The sequence below is a fragment of the Ictalurus furcatus genome, chromosome 11 (genome assembly GCF_023375685.1).
Source record: "Ictalurus furcatus strain D&B chromosome 11, Billie_1.0, whole genome shotgun sequence".
In the NCBI taxonomy this organism is placed as follows: domain Eukaryota; kingdom Metazoa; phylum Chordata; class Actinopteri; order Siluriformes; family Ictaluridae; genus Ictalurus; species Ictalurus furcatus.
This window is the reverse complement of record NC_071265.1, coordinates 27,887,206-27,911,186: the sequence shown is the minus strand read 5'-3', so window position 1 is coordinate 27,911,186 and position 23,981 is coordinate 27,887,206. Positions and strand designations below refer to the sequence as shown.

The 23,981-nt window shown below is 40.0% G+C and overlaps 1 protein-coding gene across 1 annotated transcript in view; it reads left to right on the top strand.

Annotated features, from left to right (window-relative positions):
• The window catches only part of znf644b (zinc finger protein 644b), a 42,155-nt gene that overhangs the window by 13,992 nt on the left and 4,182 nt on the right, over positions 1 to 23,981 (top strand). The window contains exons 3-7 of the mRNA XM_053635971.1: positions 2,513 to 2,559; positions 10,728 to 13,520; positions 14,509 to 15,033; positions 23,033 to 23,155; positions 23,348 to 23,453. Of these exons, the coding sequence (XP_053491946.1) occupies positions 2,513 to 2,559; positions 10,728 to 13,520; positions 14,509 to 15,033; positions 23,033 to 23,155; positions 23,348 to 23,453 (3,594 nt within the window). The remainder of the gene's footprint in view (positions 1 to 2,512; positions 2,560 to 10,727; positions 13,521 to 14,508; positions 15,034 to 23,032; positions 23,156 to 23,347; positions 23,454 to 23,981) is intronic.

Below are 23,981 nucleotides of genomic sequence, written 5' to 3'. Positions count from 1 at the left end.
ACCATTATGAAGGCCAAAGAGTTGAAAAGGTAGGATATGATGAACGCTTTAGGATTGTATGTATGGATTGTATGTTTTGATCAGAGCTTGAAAAGCAGGGGCTTGCAGATGAGTTGAGGGATTAAATGTGGATTATCTGGAACTACTATGCAGAACAACCTGATGATTGTTGGTGACAGTCAGATAGATGTGAGACTAGGGTCAAGGTGTAAGCGATGGGAGGAGACCAGTGTCCGAGAACCTTGGAGTGCAAGCGGGTTGAGATTTAGAGGTTATGGATTAAATTATGAAGACTGGTAAAGAAGGCAGGATCAAAAGAACCTGATTGTAAAAGACAGTTGGGGTTTAAGGTACAAGGGGCGGGAGGAGGCCGGTGTCGGAGGAACGAATAGTGCAGGTTGTGTAGGAGTTGGAGTGGCATGGGAAGAGGCCCAGTGCAAGAATATCTGAAGTAGGGCCTTGTGATATGGCGATGCTTATCGTAGTACAATAGGAGTAGTCTCTCGATCAGTTAACGACCGACACCAGGTAGGATCTACCCAGCCAGACCTGAGGTCCAGTTCCAGAACTTTCAAACTGACGGTCCCTCATCTGCTAAATGAATAATTGTAAATGAATTAAAATGGTAGATATTTTCCTACATCACCAATGTCACAAAAGACACTTTTCATGGAGGAACATGGAGGAACGTGGCAGAGCAAAACTCCCCGCAACACTCCGACACAGAACAGGCTTTACTCCAACTAAAAGATGAGGAACTTGTACCTAAAAAGGTCTAACGTCTAACCTAACGTCTGTCCTTTTGTATTCCTGAAACTTGAAATTGAATAGAGCATTTTAATATTTACTTTTTACATTTTGGATTCATATTGTTCAGGTTTTAACAGTATGTTTTTCTTGTTCTCATTTGTGATGGTTTTGTTCAACGTCGCTTCCACATAAAAGGAGAAAAGAAAGTGCCTTTCACTAGCATGTAGCTCGCAGTAGGGCTGCAGGTAACGATTATTTTCAAAATCGATTAATCGGCTGATTGTTTATTTATTTTTTCATTTATTTTGAATAAAATCCACAAACTGAGTGTTATTTATTTATATATATATATATATATATATATAATATAAAAAATGTGTATGTGTGTGTGTATAACTTATAAAATTATTCAATTTTATATTAACACAACTGTTTGTCCTATCTATCTATCTATCTAAATATAAAAAATATATACGTGTTTATATTATAAATGCTTATGCATTATTTTAATGGATGCACAAAAAGCACTGATAATTAAACTACAGTCTGAAAATAAATAATAAAATCTCACTTTCACCGCGCCTTGTGGTTTGTTACTCGTTGCCTTTAGACATATTGTTTTACTTGTGTTTACTTTGATCGGAGCGTTTTAATTAGACCAGAGGATCTCAACCTTTTGTAACTAAAGCCTCCCCCATCATTTTTATTTATTTATTTATTTATTTATTTATTTATTTTTAATCGTCTGAAAAGTGGTCTCTTATGCTGCTTTCTTTAATGACATACAAATTCTTTTCGGTAATGTTTAATTTCGTGCAAGGAAACTAATATTTGGGAATCTAAAATGGTTTTTGTACTGACTTGATAATGTAGAAGTCGTAAAATAAATAAAATCTATAACAAAGTTTACTAAAAAGTAGGGTGCCCAAAACTTTTGCACAGTACTGTACATCATTTCAAGATTTGAAATGATCCATATTGTGATGTAAGATTTTGTGTCTGTCGCCCAGCCCTAGAATGAAGAATATCTGGCAGGTGGGTTAACGTCGGGGAGTGTGGGATGGTGAGGAGGTCAGTGCTGGAGAACCAAAGAGCGTGGGTGGGTTAGGATTATGTAGACCCGAGAACGTGGGTCTGTTGGGGTTTAAGCTGTGAGTGGTAGTTTGTGAATGAAGAGCTTCAGGTGAGGCCATGGAACGCTTTGGAAGTAGTCAGGAGCAGTTTGAATTTTCCTTCTGTGTAGCACAAGTTATTGAGTATAACGTGCATGAAGGAGTGGCGTTGCGGGTTGTTATACGTTTTCTTATCAGAGCAGACAGATTTATTTATTTTTTTAAGGGTCTGATGTAATTTACTTGCTAACGTTAACTCATGCTAAGCCTCAAAGCAGGTTTTGGTTTTGGAGAAGTTTTTTTTCTTTGCAAGAGCATAATAGTGGGAAGGTAAGGTATTTTTATGATGCAATGACCTGAAGTGATTATATTTAGGAGCTTTGTTCAGGGGCAGGTTTGGGCTGGTCTGGACCATGATTTGTGCAAATGCAGGTCTCCGAAATTCCTCACGCCCATCCTTCCCCCCTCCCATACACGATAGTATTTGTAACAAAAGTTATACACTGAACTTGATGAAAAAGGCTTTTGGGTTTTTTTTCTTTTTTTCTTTTTTTCTCCCCTAAGAAGTCTCATCTTGCTGCACAGCCTGATCTGCTGCATGTGCTTTGTGTTCAAGAAAACATATTTCTCATATATATTTTCTTTTCTAGGCTGGCGATCACATGTCTGGATGGTGCCACTGTTTTGGAAACTATTGGTAAGACCTGTTGCCAGCACATTCATGTAATACATATGTTATATATGTGGTATTATTTCTTAAGATTATGGTTTTGGGTTCATAATATCTTATAAAGTGAAACTCACAATTTAGTATAGTATTATATTTAAACAGATGGCTGATGGATATTGTTGCATACATTATATATGTAATTGCATTTAATATTATTATATTTCCTCATAACCTATATAATTAATTGCATACAGTATAATATATTGCATATAAAAAATAGATGGCAATGCAGGATCTATTGTAACTTTCAGCAAAGCTCACCCTAGGTGTACACAGTGTCGTGTTTGTGTGTGTGTGATGTTGCAGACGTTCGGCGACACTTTGAGTCGAGCTGGGATGTGTGAACTGCTGTGATACTATAACTGGGTGTGATCAGCAGTCAAATGAAATAAGAGCTGTCAGTCACACTTGCCTGGCAACCTCGTCATGGCAACGTTCGTCTTCTCTTCCTGGCACACCCCACAAAAGTCAAAAAGAAATCCGATTCCTGGTATCGTTTGCATGTGCAAACCTGACAAAACGACTTTGCGTAATTGGACAGTGATCTGTGACCTGCTTCGTGTTGCGAACAGATCGAGTAGCTATTGAGAACTGTGTTTTACAGTTGCTTGTGGTACCAAAGAGCTGTTTCTTTAAAGCTTGTACTCACACATATGCTGTGACTACTTGACTGAAATGGGACCGTGCTTTGCGTGTCTCTAAATCAGCAGCTCTTATTCTCATCCTGCACCTGCCAAACTCCTTATGTTACCGTAACTTCCCCGAGCCTTATCACGTTAACGGTTAATGGGGTAACGAGTTTCCTCACCTGAGGTTGCAGGCGTGAATAGGCTTCACTGAGATGTCCCTGTAGCAATCGCTTATCCACACCTGAACAGGCAAACGAGAGGCTTTCCTTAATTAACTACTTCATTAAGGGAATTACATGAAACGCAAAACCTCACACCTCCTCTCTAAAGCTGTACATGGACGGAATCGGCACAACTCGCATCAGACATCTCCACCATAGCAACGTCCCTGTTAGATTTATCACTAGGGGGCAGAATTGGATCACTGATTTTTATTTAACTCGCATAAACATTAACAATAATAATCAGCTGGGGTGGAGGATAGTCTTTGAAAACACGAGGGGATAACATTCTGAATTTACCTTCTGAGTATGCTGTAGTGCATTTCATTACAGTAAATTAATCTGTTTAGAATTGTCAGACAAAATAGATAGGATATCCAGCAAAAGACCTACTCATAGACATGAGTGATCATTGGGAAATACTATAAATGACAGCGTCTTAATAGTTGCTCTACACAGATTTACTGAAAGTTCTTTCTGAGTAAAATAATGGCAGCCCACATTAAAACCCCCACCACGCTATAGTATCATCCCGTGTACCTATATAACTTCATAACAGAAATATAACTATAGCTTGATTTTTTTAAATTTATTTTTTATTAATCATATTTAACAAGCTGAAGAAAACCACAAACCGCCAAGCACAGCCCTGTTAGTGTTTTCTCAGTAAAATCTACAGTAAATAGCAGATGTCTCATAGGGATTGCAGGATTAATAGTACCAAACATTTCAGCTTCATTCATTTTCTGGTATTGAGCAAATTAAACCCACACGGTCTGTCCTATGAAAGGTGCAGCAGTTTGAAAAGGGGAAAAGCCAAGGGCTCTCTGTCGTATCCAAACATTTGATTAACTTTGGATCAGCCAGAGGGAATGGATTGAAGTCGTGTGGTGATGATTATATATCGGTGTATAAAATTAGCAGTATTAGGAGAATGACGGTAGTCTGATACTAGCTGTGGTGTGTGCAGTGTTATTTCTGTTTACGATCACCTAATAACTGTGGGAACTGATTCACTAAATCTTCAAACAGGAAGTAGTTTGGAATTGTAATGATACTCCATTGTCCTTGATCATCTCTTTGAGATGTATGAAATACACGAAGACGATGTGGTTTTCAAAAGAAATGGCACGTATTCTTCTTAAACCTTGTCAAAGTCATGAATTTTGTTCGTCTGCACATTCATTTGGTACTCATGTCTTATAGGTGCCGTGACCTGTGCTGTAATTGTGAGGCCACCTGTTGGTCAAGAGTGAAAAGTAAATGGAAAGCAAATGTCATGGGCACGTTTTAGACGAATCAGAATGGAGATAAAGTACTGAACGTATTGACATTTATTAATTGCATTCAGAGCAACAAGCATGTGAGGAAGACTTGAACTGAACAGTAGAGCTGAATGATTCAAGGTTAAGAGTCTTGCTAAAGAGCCCAACAGCTCACAGGCAGTCGCAACCTTTCCTTGCCAGAGAAACGAACCGGTCAGGCAGTTTTAAATCGCTACCATTAAGCATTGTACTGAAATTCAACTCGATGTAGCTCTCATTTAAAAAAAAATAAATAAATAAATTTCCAATCCAGCACGTCACATCTACAGTACATTAACCTGACAGAAATGAAAACGACAATATAAACTACAATAATGTGTTTGTGTATAGAGGAGGCATCAAATAGGCTGGAGGATTTAAAGCCTTGCTTTCTGAACTTATTTTCCAAGTCCTGAAAATGAGTGCTAGTTTTCTTAACTTTTTTTTGGGGGGAAATTTTTCATCAACTTCTTCACCTCATTAGATTGTACCAATTGAAGCGATATCGTTACATATGCTATCCCTCGTACAGAAGAACACACCGCTAAACCTCCACACACACACACACACACGCATGCACACACATCACATTACATTGTCTATCATATGTCAAAGGAGACATTTTGATCTTTTTTTTGATTCGGTCAGTCACATTTTGATCTTGGCTCTGATGCATCATTAACATTTGAACATTTCCCCTTATTCCCTCGCAGGATTAATGACCTCGCCACACCATCCCCACGCCCCCTGCTGCTAAACCTTGTATTAATTGGGACGTCAAAAGCCACTTCTCCCACTCTTTATTGTATACGTTTACCATTAGACTCATTAGCTCCCTGTCGCTTCCCGTCCAGCCTCTCCTTCCCAGCCAGGCGTGACTCTCCTGGGAGGACATTTCCATCTTTCCACTAGGCCTGTCTCAGCGTTGTCCCGGCTGTAAACTCCTCTCCTCTGATGGCCCTCTTTTGATATTTCTTTTTTTTTTTCTTTTTTTTTTTAAGGTCGCTCTGATCAAGGGCTGCTTGGGTGTTAATTGGCGGCTTGTGTGCGGCTCCGCCTCTTCATTCAGCTTTAATGGTCACCATTGACAAACAGCAGGCAAATAACAATAGAGTGACTTTTTTTTAAATACCCTCAGGGAAATGTTTGAATGAGGTGAGGTGATCAGGAGGCCCTGTGTGTGTGTGTGTGTGTGTGTTTGGTTGTGTGTGTGTGGGGGGGGTTATTTATTCATTCATTCATTTTTTAAAATTTATTTATGTTTTAAAAGGACTGTGCATTATGGGAAAGCCCTTATTTGTTAGGACTGTTTACATGTTGACGGACTACATAATGTAATTGTTTTGCATGTAATGTCTGGTGTATCAGCAGAGCTGAAATCGTTCTAGTTCTTTACTGATCCTCTCTACTTTAAATTAACTTCCCTTCTGCTGCCTTATGTTGTTCGCGTCTCGCTCAGCACTTCGCGCTACATTTTAATGAAAGCTAATAAGAGCGGCCTCGTCCCAATACCTCCGGCTCTTGACATTTCTCTAAATGTAAGTGTGCTGGTGGCTGCTTGCCAGACCTGATCCTGTTTTTGGAGCCGAGCGTCGACACCGACATGGGATCGTTTTCATCTGATCAGTCACTTGTGTAGGCGAAGTGATGGTGACAAAGTTAGGGCAGCCCCCCCCCCCCCCACCCAAATAGAAGTCAAGCAGAGACAGATGGTTGAGCGTGTGTCCTCAATCACACACACATCTGTGCATTTTTCAGAGTTTTAAAAGCAACATAAAAGGAAAATTGAGTACATGAGAAATTGATTGTGAGCCTCATATTTTGAGACCTACAGTAAACCGGGACAGTGTGCTAACGATCAGTGTCAATTTCTACAGATTTAAAGCAATATTTCAGGCCAACCGAGTGGGGGGGGGGGGGGGAAAGAGCATACGATTTCTCCCTTTAGTCCAAATGATGTTATTTAAACTGTCAGGTTTTTCAATATCTCAAACACACTTGTTTATGTTGTATCTGACACTGTTATCCACAAAAAATGGACGAATCACATCACATGGCCAAAAACACAGTAGCAGCAGCATCCATCTTGAAGCCAGAATCAGTTTCTTCTACAGTTTGGTGTCGCTTTGCACAAATATCAGATTTAAATGCAGTTCTTGCATAAAAAAAAAAGCCTGAACCACGACCCAACGTCACCTGTTTGTAGTTATGTGAGCTGTATTTATCGTTTTAACTTATTTTTTTCTTAGGTTTACATTTAGGTTTACATTGCTTTTTAAAACTGGAAATAGTTCAGTTTTAACTGAAGTCTGATTTCATGAAAACTTTTATTTATAAACGTACGTGAGCCAGGTTTCCATCCTGAACAAATAAAGAAATCCCTCATTCAGAAGGCCTGTTAAAACACCGAAAGAGATCAATCAGCCACCGAAAATCCGACTACCAAGAAGAATAAATTTGCATTAGATGCAATACCATTTTTAATTTTGATATGGAAGTGTTTTACGTTCAAAAGATGTGTTTTGATATCCAAATTACTTTTTGAATCGCCTGAGCCGTGGTTCGTCTGTACAAGACTCTGCTCCCGGGTCAATATAACAGCCACATGGTGCTCTTTCGCTCTTGCTCTTTGTTTCTCTTTTTAAGAAAAAGAGATGGAAGTTGAAACCTAACAAAGCCCTGGGAAAGCCCCATCAGACGCCTCCCTCTCTTAATCCCTTTAATTTTGAAAGGTATTGTTTAAGGCTTCAAAGTTGATATGGTTTAATCCCTGCTTGAACACTACTGGATGGTAAATGAGACCGCGTCAGCCGCTAATCTACTCACCACAACAAAATCCTTCTTCAAGATGAGGTTGCACGGGCTTCCTGTGAACTCGCCGTTTGATGTTCCCTACCTGCTATCGAACACGGCTTCTGTCTTAACCCGACTGTCACTCGCTGCCTGTCCCCTTTTATCAGACCCTTGCTGCTTTTTTTTTCTTGTCTTTCTTTCTTTTTTTTCCACCATGTTAAAGCTAGCATCAAGCATGAACCTTGCTCAATAACGAACTTTCCCTCTATTTTGGGAATAGTTGATGAGCTCTGGGAAGAGGTGAATAGGTGTCGAATTTCTTTTAATTTGGCTTTGTAGAGAGACCGTATCAGGACAGGGTGTGTTGTGTTGTCGTTTTTCGAATTCGGTGGTCCATTTTTAATCGGGATGAGCTCACGTTGCTGCAGCTTTGCATCAGCGTAGCTTTCAGCAGCTGCCCAGGGAAAATGCAGCCTCTCACCATTTGTGCCGTCTAGGATGTTTGAATTGTCAGACTCTGCTTCTCGATGAGCGCTAGTTTGTTTGAGGGTGAGATTTTATTTATTTATTTTTTTTGGAGGAGATGTTCCAAGCGAGCACCTCTGTGCTGTGAGTAAGTAGTGTAATAAAGGCAAGTTATTTCTGAGCTCTTATTTGGAAAAGTGTTCAAAAAGGGAAGTTTTTGGGCTGTGCACCTTTCTGCCTTCTCTGTGAGGGGGGTGGGGGGGGGGGGAACAGCAAGTTGCTTTTAGTAACCTCCCTTGATTAATTTTGCAACTTGTGGAACTGCAGCAAAACTTTTCCTCAGTGGTTTTTTTTAAAGTATACACCCCAGGGATGTTACAGTCGGAATGAGCAAAAATGACAGAGTTGCCAGTTTATTAGTTAAACCTGCATTGTAGCTACACTCGCTGTCCATTTTTAGATATGGACAGATACGAGGTCACCGTGTTCCTGACAAGTGGGCAAGTGCATGTAGAGGTGCACAGGTGGCTCCTCTGACTCCGTTATGCGTTAGGAGGTGTTTTGTTGGCATATTTTGGGTCCACATGCCCCCTATGTCACTACAAATCAATACAAAGTCATTCTGACTAATCCCCATTATCCTACGATAAAACGTCCATCGTGTATGGCGTGTTCTCCTCCAGGGTGACTCCATATCCACAGGGCACGAGGGCTCACTGAATGGTTTAGGAGTATAAAAAATTGTATTACGCTATATGCTAAACCTACATACGTATAATAAATGTATAAATTGTTAATCACAACTAATGGTATAACTGCAATTAAATACAATGATTACAATAAGCAAGGAATTTATACTAGTATATTTTCTTTACGGGCGTTATTACTGAGTTACTAACACCCCCCCCCCCCCCCGCCCCAGATTAACAGCAGTCCTTTTTTTTTTCGTTTCTTTTATTTTCTTTATTTTGACCAATCAGTGTAATTTGTATTTATAGAGCACTTGTGTGTATTTTTCAGAGTAAGTAGGAAGAAAAGAAATTAGAAGTTCAAAACACAAAGTAGATCATTGCCGGTAGTTCTTATTCCCCTCTGATTAATAAATATATCCAAGAAAAGTTTATCTTCCGGGATTGCAGAATAATGTGTAATGATAATATGCAATTATCACCTCAGATTTATTCAGCAGTAACCTCAAGATGAGGTGTAACTTAAGTGTTAGAGCAAGTGCTGATGGAGAGAGCAGAGAGCGGCAGAGAGAGAAAGCACAGTGACATATGTGTGTCGTGGAAGTGTTAAGTGCTCTTTTACTTTTGCAGTTAATTTAGACAGATCACAGTGGGCTCTCTTCTGATTCGTCCTCGTTTGTACATTTGTTATTGAACATGTTCAAAGGCAAGGAAGGAGGGAATGAAAGAAAAGTGAGCGTGAGATTGGAAGAGGGAGGAAAAAAAGAGCTAATCGCTTCAGATTGATCCCTGCACAGGAGTGCACAATTTATTTAATCTTGTAATCCTTGTAAATAGCTCCCAGCAAGGCAAAGTCAACCTTTTAACATTGATTAAATGGAGTAAATAGAAGTGAATGCATTTTTAAAAGATGCATTGCATTTCACCCCTGTTTGTGGTGTATGGAACAGATTGGTGTGGAAGCTGGCAGCTAATGAGGCCTGTAAATTTAATACCGAAATCGGCTTCTGATGGCTTTGCCACCCTGCTGTTCAGGGCTTTCAGTGAAGTTTGCTTTAAATGTGGAGCGTCTGTTCCCCCTCCGAAAGCCCCCTCACACCAGAACAGATGGAGAGAATATGGAGCCGGGAAGGTTTACCTTGGAGGTGGTAACAGTGAAGCCACTCATTAACACTGAATTTACCACTTCGTTAGCAACGCAGCTTCCTGTTGAGAGCAGCCAGTGCTGGATGTCAAATCCTCAGAGCATACATTTATCCAAGCAAGTCTGGACCCTTTTAAGGGGTTCGAGTTTTTTAGTGAGGAGAAAAAAAATAAGACTCGCATCCCATTCTGCAGATTCTGCTACAAAACCATATAATGGTTAATATAATCCTTCATTTCAAGGTGCAAGTTTGTCACTAGCCACTTTTATTTTTCATCTATCAATCTGTGCAGTGTTTTGGGGCTGTGTGTGTGTGTGTGCGGTTGCACTTGTGTGCCAATTTGTCAAGAATCAAGCAACAACAGTCTCGTGCTGGGATGTGCTTTGGCACCATCAGAGAGTGCTAAGATAGAATAATATGATCTCATTGGAGGTGTACTTTGTTCCCATGGAAATTGGTCAATTTTAAGAAGTGGCTGAGAACTTTAGTGGGAGGAACAGGAAGGTCTGATCCCAAAGGTGTGCTCACATAATTAAGCTTCCTCACCAGTGTTTCCAGGACTAACAGCAGGGTGTGCTGTGAATAGATATGGTGGCAGTAGGTGCGGAAACCCATAATGCAGCTTAAAAAATAATGGCCTTCTTGGTTTTGGCTCCTCTGAGAACATTTTGCTCTCTCTCTCAAGTAGAAAATAGCTATTTATACATGGGCAAGAGGTTATAATTTTTAGGTTTTACGTTGGCCAGTGCATCTTTGCCTGAAAATGGGTGACCACATTTGCGTTTTTACCACAATGTCATTTAACACATTTTCTTTCCTTTTGTTTAATTATCCAGTTATTGTACCTTACATGATAATGGATCTGTTTAATGCCAATTGTGTTTTGTAGATGCTGTCTCTGCCATGGCAGCAGTGAGAAGTAGTGCCGAGAAAGAGGTGGAAACCGCTGAATATTGCACTCAGGAGCTGTCAGGCTCTCACACTTCCTCTCCCACCACCTCTACCTGCAACAACAACAACAGCAGCAGCAGCAGCAGCAGCAGCAGTGTGGGACCACAGCAGTGCCAATCTTTGGACAGTCACCAAAGCCTTTTAAATGGAGCACAGCCGAACCCATTTGTCTGTGGCAGTGTCCTGGCTGCCCCCTGCACAGATGATTCATTGCCTTCAGGAGCACTTGTTAATGGATCTGCTTCACACTGTACCTCAGAGGAACCCCACGTCCCCAACAAGGATTCGTCCCCTTTGCCTGGGACAGACACCAACCCTGAGGTGTTGGAGCCTCCCTGCGAGCTTCAATCAAACACTTGGCGAAAAGCAGAAGGGCACGTTCTGAAAGCACCATCCACACGGACCCTATCCGAGTCGGACAACAGCGACTCTGAGACTCCCTTGGTGGGGAACGATGCAGATAGCGGGGCAATCAGCCGGGTAGGGACAAACAACAGCGTCAAAGCAGGATCCTTGTGGGATGTTGTTGATTCCGAGTCCGAGTTGTCAGAAAGCTCCTCTGACAACTATGATGGCCTAAACAGAAGCCTTCGAGAGAAGTTTATGTGCTTCCTGTTGAAAGGCAGGATACTTGATGAAGTGGTGAAAGGAAAGATAAAGGTGGGAGGCCTTCAGTCAGCCAGCTCAAGGAGGAGGAAACGAAAAACATGCAGAGTTAAAAGGATACCAATGGAGGAAAAAGTTAACGAGGGCTTCAGCTGTGCCTCCCTTATTAACATGGACTTGGATTTTGAGTCGTCTGTTAGTGAAGAACGTTCCTTGAGGCAGGAGTCGGAAAGTTTGAAAGCACACATAGACTCGCATCTGGGGAATTCCCAAGACAAGAAGAACTTAATTTCAAGTGAGAATGTAGGCAGGCCCAATGAAGCAGACACCTACGTGGGTGGCCAACCTATGCCATTAAAGAGACAGCTGGAAATAGGCTTGGAGTCAGAGCAGTCGTTCTTCCAATGCACAAAGTGCAATGTTAATTTCAAGGAGAGAAAGCATTTGCATAGGCATATGATGTATCATTTAGATTGGCATAATCAGGTAGGGCAAGCAAGCATCCTTTGCCCCTTTATATGCAAAGAGTGTGGGCGTTCGTTCTGCGAGCGTTCTTCCTTGCAGAAGCACATGCTGATCCACCAGGTGCGAAGGGAGAGGTTGATGGAGGAGATTAAAGATCTGAATGACCTGAGAAGCCAGGGAGGAGAAGCTCGGCTGCAGTGTCCCCAGTGTGCTTTTAGAACTAACTGTCCACAAACATTCATCGATCATGCCAAGACCCATGAAAAGGACAAACATTATTACAGTTGTGAAGATTGCAGTCACATGGTGTTGAGCAAGTCAGATATGGAAGCACACCAACAGATCGCTCACCTCCGTGCATGCCAAGGAAGAGTCATAAAACCACTGGGCATGCTTATTTGCAAAATTTGCACATTTAGAACAAAGTATAGAGACATTTTAAGAAAGCACCTGGAACTCGTACATGACCAGCCACTTTGTGATTATGAACTTCAGTCACACAATATGGTAGCTGACCCTGCAGGGTCTGTGTCCAAGCAGGACAGAGTAACGGGCCAAACTGAAGCAGACAACTTCTCTCCAAAGTTCCTCAGAGAGAAGCAGAAAAAAAGTGGAGCAGGGCTGTCCACATGGTCCGGTGGCCTTGCTGACCTTTTCCTGAGCGATAAGGGCACACAAAAATCCTGTAAAAGTCTGAGCTCTTCACTGGTCAAATGGAGCATTGGCAGCTTAGCAAACAACCTGTCACCATCTTCCCTGCAATGTGACAAGCCAAGTAAATTATCTCAGCCTACAGAGAGAATAAATGTGACAACAGGTCTCTCCTATGTTGAAGAGGACAATCAAGAATGTGAAAATGTTGTCTCCAAACAGAACACAAAATATCTCTCCAGGTTTGACATGAATCTTGCGATCAAGTCTGCAATCTCCAGCAAAGCTGTACGTCTGGACCACGATGTTGTTAACACTTCCAAAGATCCCTCACCTGGAAGCAGTTTAGCAGTACAGAAACAAAAATCTCCCTCTAAAAGAAAAATGTCCATTCCATATCACAACACTCCTAAGAAAATTCCAATGATTTTACCAAATCATGCATCGCCAACTCCAGAAAGGCTTGATATTTATTCTTCGCACAGTGGTAACTACAATGGCACGAATTTTGATTATGCCAATCAGGCAAATGATGCCAGTTATCCCAGTGAGGGCATAGCACACTTCCTGGATAGCAGCGATGCCACTGACCCCGTAACCCAGCAGGGATATTTCCTTAAAAATGACATCCATGACTCTCCCGATCAGTCAGATCTTGATAGCAACGTGGAAGACGATGATGAGATCAGCACACTCGTAGTGAAAGAAGAGAACATGGAGAGTGCTGTGAGCGAGGACAATCCAGAGTGTACCGATCCTAATCTCAGTGATTCTTACAGCAGCTACTGCGTGTCCCCCGTGTTTGAACCAGATCGGAAATGCTGTCCGTATTGTCCTGCTGTGTTTGAGTCCGGGGTGGGTTTGTCCAATCACATCAGAGGACATCTGCATAGATGTGGCTTAAGCTATGAGGCTCGTCACATGCTGTCACCTGAACAGGTGGCGTCTCAGGACCGGCAGCCTCGCATTCGCAGAAGAACACCCTCCCTGAGCAACAGAATCAGGAGAGGTGAATTACAGCTGAACACTTACCAAATTAGGTTTAAACTAAAGTCAAATTTAAATGATTTTTTAAAAAAAACTCCTTTCCACAAGAAGAAAGTAATGGGAACCTATTTAACTAAAAAATATATGGTCTATAGAATCAAATATTATGATCTGTAATCCCAGGTTTAAATAAACACGCTCATAAAAGATCTGGCATAGACCACATTTTATTAATTTAAAAGCTGAATGATACTAAATGAAAAACGAGTGGTTCCTGGTGTTCAAGATGGCTGCCTATTGCTACACTGTGGCATTAAGGGACCCCAATGATGATCTGTTGTTGTTGTGTGGTGGGTTTTTATTTATTTATTTATTTTATTAAACAAGTTTTATTTATTTTATTTTATATTTTCATGTGGTGGTTGAAATCATAATCCACCACAATTCAGGTTAATAATGATGATGATGATGATGATGATAATTAATTACTAATATTATAAATAAGTAGTAGTTGTTGTTGTGGTGGTGGTGGTGGTTGTTCTTATAGTCATTAGCCTGGTCACTTGAACTTATTGAACCTCAATTACTCAAAAAAAAAAAAAGTAGCATTTAAATATAAATAATGTAATCTTGGACCTAATATGTCCTCTTGGTGCAAAGTTCAGAAATAACAAGCTTCATGACTAGAATATTATTGTGCATATTTAAAATAATAAGCCCAATATTTGAATAATTCATTAAATAAATGTGTACTGAGGGGGTCCATGGAATTTAGTTTACAGTTAAAGAGGTTGGAAAAAGTTTGAACACCCCTGACTTGCATTATAATTCATAGCTTCGTTTATTTTAGATCCCACCCAGCACTTTGGGGTTAAGTTGTACGTTAAATACATTAATGTATAATACATTTACAATCAGATGATTACTTTTGTGATTGAATACAATATAAACTGCACAGCGTAGTAAGAAAATTGTGTGAATTTTCTTCCTTTTTTTTTTTGCCACAATAGATAAACCTGAGTCTCAGACTGAACACACCTGCCCCCTGTGTCTGGGATGGTTCGATACTAAAACCGGCCTGTCCAATCATGTGCGGGGTCACCTGAAGCGGATCGGCAAGCCAATCTCAGGTGTCAGCAAGTCTCCCTTGTGCATCCTCACCGAACTCCTGCAGGACGAGAACGAGCACAGGAACATTCTCCGAGCACTTGAGGCCAAACCTCGCATCTCCAGACCTTTCGTTTCCCAGACGTTTGCAGGAAGCGAGGGCCTGTTTCTTACACCTACTGGGGTCCCAGTGAAGATCCAGCACTCTGCTAACAGACTGGTCTCTGAGGAGGGTGAGAAGAGGAAGAGGAGAGAGGAGAAGATGAATGAGAACAGTGAAAGCACTTTAGTAGAACTTCTTAAAAAGCAGAGACTGGACCAGAAGCTGGCTGTCACATGCCACTCTAAGACTGCCAGAGCTCGTTTTATTGTTTCTCCATCCAAGAAGATTTCTCCTGAAGCTCTACCGGACTCCATATGTAGCCAAGGTGAGAAACTCACAGAATCATCTGCTTAAGTGGGGGAGTGGGGGTGGGGAGTGGGAGTTTTTTAAAAAAACATTGCAGCTTCCCAAAGGGTTCACAGAAGCAATCATAAAAGTAATTAAAGGAACTAGGGATTTGCAGTGTGGTGAATATATTACACTACTGAAACATTTAGTGTCAGAAAGTGCCACGAATATAGTAATGTCACAAATATCTATGTTTTTAATAACGTATAATAATGAAAATTGGTACACAACAGCTGATCAGCCAAGCCATGTTTAATCTATAAAGACTGCATATTTAAAGGTGCACTAAGAAAGATTTGTCAAAAAAGTTGGCAAGATTAGGTCTCTGCGGGTTAAATAAGTGGAGCTGAATCAGATTTGAATGTTTTTTTTTTTTTTTTTTGATGTTATCTCCTTGAGCAAACCATGGACACAGCTCCAGCCCAGGACTAGAGTTAACATGCTAACGAGACTTGTCATAACAATCCTTGCTAATGCTATCACTTTCAAGTGAATTCAGCTGCTTGAAAGTGATGATAAATGTCTATGAAGATGCAAAATTCTGCTCATAATTTGAGGATGTTCACTAGTGCAGTTGCTGTGTGGTGGTTTTTTTTTTTAAATCCCCCACCCCCCCCCTTTTTCCCCCCTTTTTTCCCCCTTTTTTTCTCTTTGTGATAAACTCTTATGAGCTCTCAGCTATGGTATTAGCACATTAGCTTTTGGTAGCTAAATTAGAGGCCATTTTAAGTTGCACTTGATATACCGTATACACAAATGTCAGCTCATAGTGATTTAATGAGTGTTCATGAGTGCCATAACTGTCCTTTTTTCTTTGTTATGGGGAAAAAACAGTTTATTATTATTTTTTTTTAAAAAGGCAGTTCAAAGCTTTATACAGATTGCCTTTACATACCTGTCCAGGAGCAGTGTTGCTAATTTTGCATCCATCTTCACTAGTAGTAAATGACAACATCTTGGAAAAACTCTGCTAATATTTATTCTGGTTTTACTGGTTTTCCTGTTGCTACGATTTTGCGTAGCACAGAGTGATTTATTCATTCTTTGCCCACTGGAGCGTTTTAAAATCACCCATCCCAGTCTGAAAATGCCTTTTTTTTTCTGCAGAGACACCATTCTCACCATTTGTGCTGAGACCATGGCTTAAACAATTTTTTTTTTTTTTTTTAATCACGTTCTACATATTTTCCACATTATTTGTTCAAGTAAGAAGAAAAAAAAAAAGGACTATTGCACTTTTTTAAATTTGCATTAGAGAAGGGGTTCCTAAACTAAATCAAGTCACTCCTCATCAAGTCACTCCTCATCAGAGGAACTCGGCCTCCTCTTTTTGTTTCGTTCATTTATTTTACAAATTAACATTATTAATATCAATCGTAATTTGAAGTTACGGTTAGTCACATTCAGGCAAGCCGCATTTAAATTACTAGGGAGCATGTTATTTTTGTCTTTCACTCTCCTGACACTAGTTAGTGAGCGTAAGTACAGTCCTCTCTGATGCATTTCACCTTCTGAAGAGGAGACTGAAGGGAGAAACAAACAACTGAAAGAGGCTGTGGTAAAAGCCTGGAAAAGCATCACAAAATAAAACAACAATTTGGTGATGCCAGTGAGTCGCAGGCTCCATGCAGTTATTGCAAGCAGAGTATATGCAACCAAATATTAAGTGTCGTTTACTTTAAAACAAACTGTTCCTATACTTTTGCCCACCTAAATATTGGGTGGTCTACCACCAAAGGTGCCATGTTCTGAGTTGTTTAACACATCTATCTATATATGAGGAAATGAAAACTGAAATTCTGATCTATTGTCTCCTATTTATCTTTTAATACTCTTCTCTTCAATAAAAAAAAATAAAAATACTCTAATACTTTCAGAGGGGATTGTAGATCAGCAAAAAGAGACAAATTTTCCAATCCATCCATCTCTGCTAAACATACAAGTGTTGTCTCAAATTACAGGCTTGTGTACTACTCAAGACTCCAATTATAATTAGATTTAAAAACGAACAAACAAACAAAAACATCTCTCGTGTGACCTTCAGATCTACTGAAAAGTCTCTCTTGTGTACCAGGATTTTCCAGATCCGTAAATACTTTTGAATGTGAGGTCAGAGTTTCGATTTGAGACCCGGCTCATGACAGCAGAGAAAATTGGAAGAGACGGAGCTCGTCAGTCTAACGTTGCTGAGCATGATCTCGCTAAACATTTTACAGTTCAATGTGGCTCTGATGTGCTCCCTAGTTTTGTTTTATTTTATTTATTTATTTTTATTTTTTAAATAAATCTTCCAAATGTAGTACATTTAGTACAGTAGTACATAAGACATGCACTGACCGTATGAGTAATAGTATTGCCTGTGTTGCTCCTGCTTTTGCACGTGTGTGTGCAGAACCTTGTGTCAAGCATAAACCAGGTTCTTTTGAGCTGTCTCCGTGTACAACACCACCCTGGTGTGGATTATTTTCCTATAACGACAACGCGACACTTCCCACTAGACTGGTCAGTAAGTGCAAGGAACATTCCTTTGGTTTTTAGTCACGTGTTACACACACACACACATTTATTTTATATATATGTATATGTATAACATAGTGTGTGTGTGTGTGTGTGTGTGTGTGTGTGTGTGTGTGTTGTTAACATAATAAAATGTTACTGTATAAGAGAGAACTATTAATGGAAAATATGTGCTGAGGAAAGAAAGTGATTCCAGCTTCAGAAAAGACTTGTGTCCATAGAGCGCCATGAAGTATCAAAACACACAAGTGGATAGTAACAGTGCTTTCAGCTATAATTGGAACCTGGTTTTAAATATCACTGCCTCATCACATCTTTTATAAAGTAGATATTCAGTTTTCATATTAAATACAGTCCTGCTCTTCAAATCTCAAGCAGAGTCCTTAAACCACACGGACAGCGACACATCGACCGCATTACAGCGATCTGACACGCGTGTTCTGTTTTCATTCTCTCAGATAAATTCTAAAGCTGTGAATAATTAGAACTATACAAGACTAGCTCAAATTTAACTAGTGGTAATCCTGTATGAAATACAGTACATCCATATATTAAATCATAAGTGTTACTATTATCACTACCTTTGTGGGGTTTTTTTAAATTTATTATTATTTATTTAATTTGTGAGAAGGCTCCTTACGCTGAGAGAATTTCTGTTGTCAGTCAGATTTACGAGAACATATCATGTATAGTTTACATACAAATATCAAGTTTCTCATCAAAACATGATTTAATATCATATTTCTAATTACTAGATTGAATTATGCAGTGTGTGATCAATTCATGTAGTATTAAGGTAAAGCAATAACATTATGAAATCTCATGAGGACCTTGACACTGACAGGAGCTTTAACTACAGGATTAAATTAACGCTGTTTAAACAGGTGGTAGAGTAGTGCAGCGGTAATGTGGCTGTTGCAGAAATGCCATTGACCTGGGTTTAATCCTCAGTTAGGGTGAGCGCATGAAGTTTGACATTATTCAGGGCTTTGAAAGTACACGTGCGGTCAGATATGAAGCATGGTGGTGGTGGCAGCTCAGGGGTTAAGATCTGCTACTGCTGTGCCTCTGAGCAAGTCCGATTGCCGAGTTGTGTAAATTGGATAAATGTAAGTTGCTCTGGATAAAGGCATCTACTAAATGCCATAAATGTAATGCAGGATAAGAGAGAAGTTTCCAGTAATGTCTAGTACAACTTCTTTCAAAGTTTATTCTATTATCGGTTTCATTCACTGGTTTAGTGATGATTATGTACAGTCCAAATACCTGTACTGACAGATTTATATAAACATTTGGTATAAAAATAATTGTTTAAGATTGTTAATCCAGTTACACTTTCACTCCTAAACTCTGTGCCAGTTAAATCAAGTAACGTTTTAACCAGCGTGCATGCTGCTACAGCAGCCGGAAGTATTAAGCTGCAAGGCTTTTGCTGTGCATTTAATATTTCTGTTCATCATTTCAGTGCAGCCCTGTTTACTGTGGTGCTGAGATCAGAAACTGACATTAATATACTGGAGCAGAAATTGTTTGCGCTTTTGTCTCTAACTACATCTCCACCTGGGTTACAGTCAGTACACCATCACAACACACACCGCTATATACACACAGTGTTTCCTGTTAAAGGTTTCTGAAGACTATTGCTGATTTTTTTATTATTATTATTATTATTATTATTTTTTGTATAACCATCTTTATTTACAGTCTTCCCTTGTAATGTTAACCGAATAGAAGTGTACATAAACTCTTCATCTCAGCCAGTTTTAATGAGCACACAGCTTCATTGTAACATGAGGCCTTCTCTCTGTCTCAGACAGCTGTGTGTATGATCCGTCTTGTCTCTACTGATGTAGAATCAAAGGCAGCGGGTGTGATGTGACAGACCGGTAATGGCTAAACTGTATGATACGCTGAAAAATCTGGGTCACATCTGAGAACAGAACATTATTTATTCTCATAATAATGTACATACTGTTATTCTTTAGGGCCTCTGCAAGTGTGTAATAATGGATAAATTTCCGTGGCACTAATCTGAGACATTTACCAAGGGGGTGATGGTAAATGTGCTACAGCAGTACAAAGCCTTGTTTTATTTTGTATGTTTTTACACCCCTAACTCTTTCATGTTTTAACCACCCAATCCACTGTTAAATATATGTGGCAGACAGCCCACACTTCATAAAGCACCAGTGCCCTCTTTGTATCCCTCGAGTCTTGTATGTATGCCTCTGAAAGTTGTCGAAGGAATGAAGGAGAGAGGGGAAAAAATGACTTGCTACCCTTCAAATTATTATAACACACATTGAAAGATGGAGCGTTATCTGACACTGCTTTGAAATTCAAATTTTAAAACCGTGCTCTTTGATGTAATGTTGGAAATGCCTCAGCCGTGTTTACACACCTGTGTTTCATGTCTGTCCAAATAAGCATTTCAGTAGAATTAGCAGAGAAAATGAGTTTAAAATCGGATTCCTCTTGCTCTCACGCACAATAGGGATTTGATTGTTGATAGGACTCCGTATGATGTGATTCAGTATCGTGTACCTGTGGGGGAATAATTGGTATCTTTAAGTGAGACTGGGACTGACTGGTACTGATGCCACGCATCCTTCCCTGTGAATACCGTGCACAGAGGCCACGCCTCCTTCACTGAGACTGGTGGGTACGGATGCCATGCTTCCTTCCTTGGGACTTGCAATCACAGAAGCCATGGCTGCGTCCACATATCCCTACTACCGTAATATACAGTAGGCAGAAAGCAGTATGCCAAAGAAGTATATTCGAATTCTCAGTATTCGTGTAATGAGTAGGCGAGAAATACCCAGCTGACCTACTGCTTCTGCTGAGTTTCTGCAGTATGGACCCACTGGACACTGTGGATACCACGCTATCCCATAAGGCAACGGGACTGGCTCGGAAGAGCTGTCAGAATCTGCGTCACATAGTACGTCCATAGTGCGTTCATGCTTACCGCTTCTACAGATCAGTACATACTGTATCAAGGACTGAGCAGTAGGTACTGAATTGAATGCAGTAGGTACTGTCACAGTATGCGATTTTGGATGCAGTCCATATCTCTTTCATTGAGACTGGCAGGTATAGAAGCCACACCCCCTTCACTTTGACAGACCACATTTATATTCTACCTACACACCCCAGTTTAAAACCGGCCATTTTTATTGAAGGTGCCATTTTGTGTTTTGGCCGAGTTGAGTGCTTGCCTCCTTGGCAGGAAGTACAGTTTGTCTGTTGGATTGTCTGAATCCTAAAACCTTTTTAAAGCCCTGCAGTGGCACTTTTTTTAGAAAATGTTACCTTTTAATCAAGCGAGAGGGGAAAATGTGCCTCAAGATACTAGGTAGGTAATTAAGACATCTGTTGGTTTGTTGCACGTAATTGTCAGTACAACAATTTGCAGGTAATTTAAAGAACCTTTGGTGTCTTGTCAAGGAAAACAAGTCCAAGTAGCATATGTTTTGCATGGTTTGGTGTGAAATAACTAGAAGCTGTTAGAATTTCCCCACAACACACCCTGTATGTACCGCAGTTCATCTTTTGCATCTTTTTGTTTTTCATCCATCCGTATGTCCATCTGTTTACCTGGTAAAGTACCTGGAGCCGGGTGTACATGTGAGGCGGTGGAAAAACCAGTGGGTGTGTCTGCATTCTGGAAAACAAAATTAAAGTTTTTCTGCTAGTAAGACATCTGTACTTTTAAGAAACCGTAAATATGTACGTTATTAAAATGCCATGGAAATGTAAGCATAATTACATAAGCCTGATCAGTTCGGTTTGTAATTTCAATTCAGGCTGTCGATATGGATTATAATTTGTGTGAAGCTGTTTTCCGTTTCGCCTTTTGATTTGGAAAATTTTTTTTTAAAATCCTGCATGGTGGTATTTTAAATGCAAACAAAAATGACGGTCTTCAGTGAAGATTATTTATCCTTTGGCATGTAATTTTATTTTTCAGAGCATTTGTCATCATCATGTTTTTAAGGTCTAATTCAGCCTGTTGCACCTTAGCAAGAAAAATAAATTACTGAATGATTGCTGAAAATTTTTGTTCTCGTTTGTCAAAAAAAAAAAAAAAAAAAAAAAGGCCACACACAGTGTAGCGTGTATTTTGATAAACATTGTTCTCAACAATACAGAAGTGAGTGTAAAGATTTGACAACAGATGGAATGAGCGGGTGAAGACACTGAGGGAGTCACAGTTTATTACGCTCAAGCTGCTGGTGTGCTCAAAACGTTGCAAACCCCCCCTCAACACACACACACACACACACACACGGATCTAAATATAGTGTTCACATGTTAATAAATATATCTGTAGAAGTTGGGGTAAGTGCTCACATACAGCATGCAATACATTTAAAATAGTCTCTTAGTTACCTGAGTTCTCATCTGGTGATTGTAGTGTTTAATGCAGAGGTTTGTACCCCCATGGTCTCTGTATACAAAAAATGTAAAAATACACCAGTATTTTGTATTATCTCCAGAAGTTAAAATAGAAATGTGGATGTATCCTGGAACAAGGAATAATAAGCAGAAAAATGCAGAAAAAAAGACTGCATAGGAAGCAGGGAGTTGTTTTTTTTTGTTGTTGTTGTTGTCCTCTTGGTCCAGAATAATCAATGACTGCGGTTTTGAATAACCGCTTATCTGGTGTGTTTTTTTTTTATTTTAAAAAGTGTTTTATTTTCTTACATCATCAATTTACCAACAATTACAGTTTTGTAATTTATTAATTGAACAAATCATATTTTTAGTTGTTTATAGATACATTTAATAATGTGGAATGTCCACGAGACAAGTTCTCTCTCTCCCTGTCTCAATCTCTCGGTCTGTCTCTCACTTTCTCTCTCTTCTATTGATCGCTCTCTGTCTCTCTTTCTCTCTCTGTTAAGACAAAAAAGCCAGAGAGCGCAAAGCCCTCTTTTCGGAAGACTCTCTCCTCTGGCCGTGCTGACACTGGATACTTCTACAATAAATGTTAAATAGATGTCTCCTCATGCAACTCATCACCAGATCAATGACTATACATTTAATAACAAACAGGCCTTTAACTGCAGCTATTATTAGTCTTAGATTATGTGGAATGTCTGCCACACATGTCCTTGTGAATGATTTGTTACTACAGAAACAACAATGTTTTAGAACAAGCACATTATTATAAACCTGAACTAGAACTGGCTGATCGTGGCTAGATTGACTGGATTATCCGAGCTGCTGTTTATAGAAAATAAATCGCCACCTTCAGTCGGGATTGAGAATTCAGCAGTGCTGTGCTATAAAAAAAAAAATGGAATAACACACTACTTAAAAAGTTATTTTGTGGTATTGTAGGAACTATTGTGAAACGTAAAGTATTATATGTTGGTATGGTTTGGTGGCATGCACTCAGCTTTATCGAATTACTTTGATTTATATTATTATCATGTTTGTCTTTTTTACAGGAAAATTTGATGGAAAGAAGATTTGTATCCACTGTAATGCAACTTTCCACAGCGGGGTCAGTCTGTCCAATCATCTTAGGGCTTATGCACGCAGGAAGAGGATCGCCATGCTGGAGGGAACGTGTACGTCCTCTATCCATCTTATTCACACACCATACTGTACATATGACCACATCAGGAGTGGGAATCTCTCCTGCTGAGATATGATGTTTGGAATCTGTACATAATAAGATTAATACATGGATTAGAATCACTCAGTCTTTATGCCCCTACTCTACACGCACTTTGCTAATTGTAATTGTGTGTCTTTTGCAGCCTATGATTGTAATCAGAAACTGCCTCGGTCGAGGTCTGGGCCAAAGAGGAAGGCGTTCCACGCTCTACACACCACCTCTGAAGTGATCTACACACTGACATGCAGGTACTCCACTCCAAACCATATATATATAAATAAAATAGAAGTCTGTCATTTAGATATGTATTCAGACACTCGGGAACCTTTGGCAGCACTTTCAGCTTCGAGTCTTCTTGGGTAAGTCTCTACAAGTTTAGCACAGCTGGATTTGGGCAGTTTCTCTCGTTCGTTCTGGCAGCTCCTCTCAAGCTCGATCAGATTCGATGGGAACTTCAGTGAACTGCCATCTTAAAGTCTCTCCACAGATGTTCTGTGGGGTTCAACAGATGTTATGTGGCCTGGGCTTTGGCTGGGCCATTCAAGGACATTCAGACACTTGTCCTGAAGCAACTCCAGCATTGTCTTGGCTGTATGCTTCAAGTCGTTGTCACCTTCATCCAAGTCACATGTGCACTCTGGAGCACATTTTCTTAAGGACCTCTCCCATCCTTGCTATTGAGAGGAACCCCCACAGCATGATGCTGCCACCACCATGCTTCACTGAAGGGATGACTTTAGCCATTTGGTGAGCAGTGTCTGGTTTTTGCCAGATGT